The sequence below is a fragment of the Punica granatum genome, chromosome 1 (genome assembly GCF_007655135.1).
Source record: "Punica granatum isolate Tunisia-2019 chromosome 1, ASM765513v2, whole genome shotgun sequence".
NCBI lineage: Eukaryota > Viridiplantae > Streptophyta > Magnoliopsida > Myrtales > Lythraceae > Punica > Punica granatum.
The window spans coordinates 16626582-16635189 of NC_045127.1; the positions used below are offsets into that span (position 1 = coordinate 16626582).

The 8608-nt window shown below is 51.1% G+C and overlaps 1 protein-coding gene across 1 annotated transcript; it reads right to left on the bottom strand.

Moving 5' to 3' along the window:
- Positions 1-1838: 1838 nt before the first annotated feature.
- Positions 1839-4349, bottom strand: LOC116203875. Its single transcript, XM_031535838.1, has 4 exons — positions 3768-4349; positions 2646-3662; positions 2304-2552; positions 1839-2219 (listed from the first exon to the last, which is right to left on the bottom strand). The coding sequence occupies exons 1-4, from the start codon at positions 4347-4349 to the stop codon at positions 1839-1841; spliced, it is 2229 nt and encodes a 742-aa protein (XP_031391698.1).
- Between the last annotated feature and the right edge of the window lie 4259 nt (positions 4350-8608).

The following is an 8608-nucleotide window of genomic DNA, read 5'->3' on the forward strand; positions in this document are numbered from 1 at the left end:
TGGGAACTCCGCTAAGTGATCCGCAATTGCCTGCCCCTTAACTGATGTGCGGGGCACATATTCAATGTCGTATTTCGTCAGCTGACATCGCCACTTTGAAATGTTCTTCATGGAAGATGGACTATCGAGGAAGTATTTCAGGGGATCCGCTTTTGACAATAAGCGGATAGTATGGTAGAGAGTGTACTGCCGGAGCCTCTGCATGACCCACACCAGCGCGCAACACATCTTCTCAATCTCCGGGGTAGTTGGACTCCCCTTCAGTGAACTTCTTGCTTAAATAGTAAATGGCATGTTCTACGTGCGTGGACTCGTCTTCCTGCCCTAACATGCATCCCAAAGATTGTCGGCGCACTGTCAGATAAAGAACGAGAGGGTGATCTGGAGTAGGCGGGACCAATACCGGGGGTTGAACCAAGTATGCCTTGATAGTGTCGAAGGCCTTCTAACATTCTTCGTCCCACTTAATCGCTGCATTTTTGCGAAGCAAGCGGAAGAGTGGTTGACATTTGTCCATCAGGTTTGCAATGAAAAACGCAATGTAGTTCAGCCGTCCCAAGAAGTCTCGTAATTCACGGACTGTCGACGGTGGAGGTAGCTCCCTGATTACCTTTACCTTGTCGGGATCGACCTCGATGCTTCGTTCGCTGACCACGAATCCTAGCAGTTTCCCTGATTTGGCGCCGAATGTGCACTTTGCCGGGTTAAGTTGAAGCTTGTATTTCTTGAGTCAGTCGAAGAGGCGTTTTAGATTAACGATGTGATCCTCTTCTTCTTTTGATTTAGCAATCATGTCGTCGACGTAGACCTCGATCTCTTTATGCATCATATCGTGGAATAGCGTGACCATGGCCCTTTGGTATGTTGCCCCAGCGTTTTTTAGGCCAAAGGGCATGACTCGATAACAGAAAATGCCCCACATTGTGATGAACGTCGTCTTGATCTTATCATCGTCGGCCATCCGAATCTGGTTGTACCCGGAGAAGCCATCCATGAAGGAGAACAACGTGTGGCGTGCTGTGTTGTCGACTAAAACATCAATGTGAGGCAGGGGGGAGTTATCCTTGGGGCTGGCCTTGTTGAGGTCTCGATAGTCGACGCAGACTCTGACTTTTCCATCTTTCTTCTCTACAGGCACGATGTTCACCACCCATTCAGAGTAGTTGCAAACCTCCAAGAAGCCCGCGTTGATCTACTTGATGACCTCTTCCTTAATGCGGAGGAGAAGTCCGACTCGCTGCCACCGTAAGTGTTATCGTTTGGGCAAGAATCTCTCTGTATCGAGTGGAAGGAAGTGCTTAACTATTGAGGGATCTAAACCTGGCATGTCGGCATAAAACCAAGCAAAGACTTCTTGGTACTCCTTGAGCAAATCGATCATCCGGGCCCGCTGTATGGGATCGAGGCTTGTCCCGATCTTCAGGGTGCGTGATTTTTCTTCAATGCCCACGTTGATTTCTTCTGTTGGCTCAACTGAAGTGAGTTGACAGTCCTCGAGGCGACGCAAACTCTCCTCTATCTCAGGCACTCGACCGTCCTCGTCGAGCCCTTTCCCGAAGTATATGGGTCGGGGCTCTTTGAGACGTTCTTTGGATGGATTCGAATTGTCGTGTCGAAGATTTGGATTCGAGTTGAGCCTGGAAATTGAAATGAATTGTCTTAGAAATTTAGAGCGTTGCGAGATAAGTGAGAGAAAAGAGAAAGTAGACGCGGAAATTCAAAAATGCATGCAGAGATTTCATTATTGATGTAAGCGTGAAGCCATAACAAAATCCATCTTCCGTCGTGTGGCTTATAGCTATGCCGACATGCGGGAAACATCAAACACATAGATAGCCTTACACATCGGCAATTACAGCTGAGTAGCGCGGAACTGAAGTCCAATTGTTGAGCTCCTCATTCTCCTGTACAAGGAGGATATGGACCCCTAAAGGAGTCTCCTCGGTGACGGCACATATGGTTGACAGATCGACAGGCTCGACGTCTGAAACCGAGGAGGGGCCGTCAAGAGTACCTCCGACGATATGCGGCGGTGCAGGAAAAAAGTGAGAGAGTGGGAGAACCAGGATGCCCATGTTGACCTTCCCGTAATGCGCGGCGAGACAGTGGAGGTGTTTGCCCCTACGGGCCTCGATAATCTCGTGGCAGGATGGGCGAAAACCGAGTCCCCTCCTGTTCTTGTACTCTTCGATCTCGATGGGGCGATTGATCCCCTGTCTCTATGCTCCGAGCCCGGTGCCGGGAATGTAGTCATGGCGCAGGAGGACCTTCCCAACCATGCGGTAGGCACGAGATGGACAGACCTCTCCATAATCCCGAATGATGGAGATGGTCTCGAATGAATGGAATGGGAGATTCTCGTCGTCCCCGATGCTAATATAGGGGACAGCCGTTTCTTTGTAGATGGCGTAGTCTTCCTCTCCCTTGACCGTGATGAGCCGACCCTCGGCGATGAATTTGATCCTTTGGAGCAGGGACGAGGGAACGGCTCCAGCTGAGTGGATCCAAGGTCTCCCGAGTAGTAGGCTAAAAGCATTCGGGATGTCAAGGACCTGAAATGTGACGCTGAATGAGCACGGGCCGACATCGATCAAGAGATCAATCTCCCCATTCACTTCCCTCCGTGAGCCGTCAAAGGCTCAAACCGCGGTTTTGCTCAGGCGGACGCGGTTAAGGTCCACATTCATTTGCTTCAACGTGGACACTGGGCAAACATTAAGGGCGGAACCGTTGTCGATCATGACCCGGCCAATGACGAAATTGTTGCACTTGCAAACGATGTGCAACGCCCTTGAGTGTGCCCATTCCTCGGAGGGGAGCTCGTCATCTGAAAATGAGATGGCATTGGAGAAAATCGAGCTGACGGTCTCTTCAATCCGATCCGGGGCTGTCTTCTTGGGAACCTGTGCTGTGGTAAGGACTCGTAGGAGGGCTTCTCGGTATGGCTCCGAACTCAAGAGGAGAGCAAGTAGCGAAATATGAGCTTGAAACTTACCCATTTGTTCTACTACCTTGTACTCGCTCTTCTTGATCACTTTCATGAGAGCCTCGGCTTCTTCTTCGGTCACTTTCTTCTGCAGGATAGGCGAGACTTCCGGAGCAGCTCCGGATGCAACGGGAGCCTTTCCTTTGCCTATAGTCTCCGAGTTCTCGTACACCCGACCCGAGTGTGTCACGCCCATGATACTGAACTGCTGCTCAAGGTTCCCGAAACTTCCCTCATAGGTCCAAAGGACCTTGCTGTCCCGGTACGGCTCTCGAGCAGGGACTTCTATTATGAACGGGGCGGGCGCGACGCTAGACCCCGTGAACCCTACAGTGGCTTTCGCGGGAACATACTCGATTACAAACGGAGCGGGGTCCTCTTGTTGGCTTTCGTCCTCTCTCATAGTACAGACATTGATCATATTGATGGTGGGTCCTGAGCTCGACCCGTGATCAAGGAGAGGATTGGCTTGCACATTTGGGGGCCTAATGGCATTGAACGAGATCTTTTTGGCATTGATCAGCTTCTGGACCTCTTCCCGTAATTTCCAACAGTTGTCGGTGGTGTGCTCGGGAGCACCTGAGTGGTACTCACAGTGTAGGCTCTGATCCTGGTTTGTCGAAATGAAGTTAGGACCCAGAATCGTGGGTCGGATCATGTTACCCTCCAATAGTTGCTGGTATATGTGGGAGAGTGGGGTAGGCAGAAGCGTGAACTGTATGCGCTACCGGGATTGTGTCGTACCGCTATGTTAGTCGTACGCGGCTGGGGCTCGCTGCACCGGCTGAGGAGCTCTCAAAGCCGGGGGCCTATACTGTGGGGTCGAAGCAGAGGGGTAGTGGTGGACAATTTGTTGCGGGGCCGGCGGGGCTGAATAGTAAATCGGTTGAACGGGGTGTTGAGGTTGATAGTGCACGATCGGCGGAGCATATGCGGGAGTGGCAGGTGGCGTAGGTGTGAAGTTCACCGAGTACTGTTGAGATCCCGGGTGCCCTAAATTGACTGCATTGACTGAAACCTCCTTTCCCCTTCTGCTGTTAGTTGGGGCTGCTGCGACCGCGGTCTTCCTCGAGGACTCTCCTTCCCCCTTCTTTGTCGGACCCTCTAACCTTCCAAGTTTGACGCCCAGGTCTACCTGCTTCCCGGCCATAATCATCTCCGAGAAAGGAGACTTGTGGCCCATGAGGTGAGAGTAGTAGGCCCCCTTGAGAGTCCCATAAAACATTTGAATTTGCTGCGCTTCGCAGATTGGAGGAAAATGTTTTGCTACTTCTGAAAGCCAATTCGTGGCGTAATCCTCAAACTTTTGCCCCTCCGCCATTTCCATCGTGCTCAACTCCATGAAGGATGAGGGCGTCTCCATGTTATACTGATATTGCTCAACGAACTTCTTGGACAATTCGGCCCAAGAGGGGATGTCCTCCGCTCGGAGAGATATGAACCAATTAAGGGCCGGTCCTAACAGGCTCTCTTAGAAAGTCGAGATGACGAACTGTTCGTAGTCGCAGTATTGAAGCATCTTTCCGTGGTAGTGGCGGAGGTGATGTCGCGGGTCCTTAGTTCCATCGTATTTTTGGAAATCAGGCAACTTGACCTTCGCGGGTAGCTGCATCCCCGGGAAGAGAGTCAAATCTAAATAACTAGTGCTATGTTGGGAGTCACTAGCTTGGAGGGCCTTGATAGTCTCTTCCATCTTCTTCATTCTCCTCTCCTGTTCGGTCTCCGTTTCAGGGAGAAAATTTGTGGGTGGAGCTATGAGGGCCGCGTGAGTCGGCGTGTCCGGTTCAGAGAAAGTAATATTTATGGGAGGTGGTGCTTGGTAAGGGAAAAGTTCAATAATGTGAGCAGGAGCAGGGGCATTCGATGCCGGGAAGCCCATCGGCGGAGGAAGAGTGTAGACCGTAGCTGGTGCTGGCAATGACACGGAAGGTGGTGCGAACATAATCGGATCCGGCATGGAAATCGTCATGGGCGGAAGTGAGACAGTTGCTGGAATGGTGGGCTGAGGTTGGCAGAAGTCGATCGGGTGAATTGCCGGAGCGTGTGTTGGACGAGGAGAGGGCACTGGGATAATTGTCGTTGCGGGGGCGACCGCTATGTCGCCCTCTGGTGCATGGGTTGGCGGGACCCAAGGAGCGGGGTCTACAGTTGGCCCGCGTCAGAGAGGCGTAGTGGAGCTCGAAGACGCGCTATTTGACCCCCTGAGCAAAGCCATCATCTCGGCCATATTAGCGGCCATTAGGTCAACCATGTTTTGAAGAGTAGTGACGTTACCCTCGAGCGTGGCCATGCGAGTAGGATCTTGGGCAGGCGGTGGTGCTTGAGTCGCCGACGACAGCATATACATCGGTGGTGGCGGTGCGTACCCAAGTGGTGGTGGCGCGTACCCCGGCGGTGGTGGCATGCTTGTTGAAATTGGTTGTGGGAGATGGGCCGAGGGAGCTCCGTGATGTGCATGGTGCGCCTGCAGGGGTAAGTGGTGGTGACGCGTTCATCGTGGGCTGTGGAGAATGAACTGGCGTCGGTGGTGTATTCCCTTCGAAGACAGCGAGTTGATTTTCCTCTGCCATTCTTAATTGGAAGAGTGTGGAATACCGGTGGTGCGCCGCCAGTTGTTAACACCTGGATTCCATAAGTGCGTGAGTTTCGATACAAGAAAATTCTTTTCCAAATAAACATGCAAAGCAATGAAATAAAGAGGGAATGCATGAAATGCATGAATTTCCGAAAACTAATGCTGTCATTCGCATTAACTCTGAACGGCTTAAAGTGCAATACAAATTTTGAAAAGATAGTCTTAAATCGGACTTCCACCGCTCTCGAGGTGCAAGCGATTGTCGTCATGGAAAGCGTCGGTTCCAAGCGAGGGCCTGATTGAGGTATCTATCCTACGATGCATGTGGACCTCCACGGGCTCTCTTCCTGGACCTCTCCAGGGCAGCGGTCGTTCGTGCCAACTCCTGATCGCGTCTCTGCAGTTCCGTGCAAGTTTGGGCGAGTTCCTTCTGTAATTGGCGCTGATCGACAAGCTGCTCGTCTATCTCTGCAATTTCTCGATGAAGATAACCTCTCTCGGCCCTGAGGTTAGCGAGCTCCGCTTGGATGGCTACACTTGGGGTAGGAGGTGCCCCGGATGGATCGTCATCTTTGTCTTGTGGAGAGTCGGCGAGATCCTCGTGGGTTGCTGGACCACATCAGTAAAAGCGAAGGACATACTCCTCTGTAGCCTGAAAATCTCGTTCCCCGTGGGTCGGATGCTCGAGGAAGTACGGGCGCTCAGGAATCACTGTTCGCCATGCGGCCAAGACCTGTTGGATGCTATTTTGGCAATCCATGGATGTCTGATCCTCCCGCCAAATATGTTTGAATCTAGTCCGTGCCGTATCCTCCGGGACTGTCTGTAGGCCACCGAGCTACCTCATTACTCGCGCCGAAAAATAAGTGGTGGACCCCGCATGACTTACGAGTGGGACTCCATTAAAATCAGAACATCTAAGGGCCATGGGTCCGGGTGGCATCCACGCGGCACGCCACTTGAAGCCCTTAAGCAGTATTTCGCGGAAAACCTTCATCCACTCGGAGATCTTGCGTTCTTCCAAGCGCACGAGGGACAACAATCGAGAAATGATCGATTCTGGATCAGTAAAATATATAAACGGGCGCACTAGACCGAAGAGGTTTGCGTGGCTTTGAAACCAAATTTGTAAAAGGATGGGGATCCTCTTATTTTTCGGTCGCATGTTCTCAAAACACGGTCGAGGGACTGAACGGTCTCAGCTACAAGGGCTACCTCGTAACCGCGTCCTCCGACCACTTGGAGGACAACGCTGGCCAAGGCCGCGTCGATGAGACCATGCGAGCGAGGGAATAAGAGGGTCCCGAAAATTAGTAGTAGAACAGCATGACATAAATCCTTTCGAAGAAAATCCCCCTGGACCCTGTGTGCTCGAGACTCAATAAAAAAGAGAAGTTTCTCGATTGCTATCTCCGTGCTGCTGGAGTATGCAAGTTCAGCATTCAAACGAGTCGTCGGAACCCCGAGTAGGCGTGAGACTAGGGTTGATCGAGCAGTGTGGAAGTTGGGTTCTACAATGCTGTGGACAACTGCGGTTCGACCGATGAGTGTCCGGTATTCCTCAATGGTCGGCGTGAGCTCGGTACCCTGTATGTCGAAAACAGCGCGACTTAGGTTCCAAAATGTGATGGCGGCCTCGAGGAAATTCCAGTCGACGCGTCGGGTGGCCAGCAAGGGAATATCTCCTCCGAATGCAGCGATATAGTGGCGGTCGACCGGGTGCAGCGCCGTCCATATACGGGCAATCTCCTCGAGTGGCGGTGTGACTCCGTCGAGGCGCGGACAGGAGAACGAGTGCGGCATCCCTTACCAAGATGAAAAGAAGATCGACTTAAGACTCATCAATGCGAATGGCATCCTAATTTTGAAAATTTACATGATGCATGCTTGCGAAAATATAAATGCCCACGGCTTAATTAATGTTATAAGGTACATGTCTCTCGAAACGAAAAAAAAAAAGACTCAAAACGGCGCGCAGGCCGACTCTAAAGACTACCGCAGAAATCAGGATGGAGGCTTGCATGGAGCTCCTGCAGAATGCATGGTTTTAGTGCTACAAGAACCGTACTACGTAAGGATGGGGGCTCCCGACTCAAGGGTATCAATTCCTTGAAATCGGGCGGGGATCTTTGGGGACCTAATTGACGGTCCAACCGTACGACGTACCCTTACTCGGAACCCCTATCTAACCTGTGTTTCCTAATATCGGTCGTGGGACGCGACCCATTGGTAGCTAAAGCTAGTATGATATGCAATGTATGTGTAGGAAATAAATGCGCGAAAAGTAAATGAATCGTAAGTAAAAGAAAGCGGTAAATAAACAAGCAAACAGACAAGCGGAATCGAGCCCGAACCCTCTAAATGTCCCTAGTGGAGTCGCCAAGCATTGCGCACCCGAATTTCGTCTCGTCGGGGCACGCATGCGAGCGCCTAAATGCAACGCAGCTTGGGAAGGAGTCGCCACTACCTGTTTACGACCCGAAGGTAGAGGGCCGGTGAGTCGCCCGGGTTTAGGGGTATGGATACACCTAGTATGCTAAGGCAATGGTCTTGTACGGAACCGGAAATTCCGATTTCGGGGGTTCCATTACGTTTGGGCCTATATCCCACACGCCCTTTCGGTACTCTAGCTTGCTAGACTTGTCATTTTATTTATTTACCGCATGATTTAGGGTTGCATTTGACTCGTCCGTTCTGACACCATAAATTTGAAAAAACACTCGAACCGTCCACTCTCCGACCGGGATTATTACATGAATAAATATACAACATAAACCCTTACATTGTTCTCTCAAATAAATAAAAGACAAATTATAATGACTGAATCCCGGTCGGTTCGCGTTCGGCCATTATTTCACTCATGTTCACTGTATGGTTTTGGAAAAGACCGAAAATTAAATTAAATGCGCACTCGGTGTATGTGGGCATTGGACCCCGTGATCGTCGGTTAGAGGCGTTGGACCCTGTGTGAATCGTGTCCTAAATGATCGGGCTCGATCCGCATAACAAACAAGTGCAAAAATGTAACAAGCAAGCTCAAATAAACA

Bases quoted from the DNA above. Each gene is read 5' to 3' on its own strand.
- LOC116203875 (XM_031535838.1), bottom strand. From the start codon at position 4,349: ATGGAGACGCCCTCATCCTTCATGGAGTTGAGCACGATGGAAATGGCG. The intron at 3,663-3,767 runs GTGCAGCGAGCC...CACATATACCAG, and splicing joins CTTTGAGAGCTCCTCAGCCG to CAACTATTGGAGGGTAACAT. The intron at 2,553-2,645 runs GTTTGAGCCTTT...GTCACATTTCAG, and splicing joins TCCGCCTGAGCAAAACCGCG to GTCCTTGACATCCCGAATGC.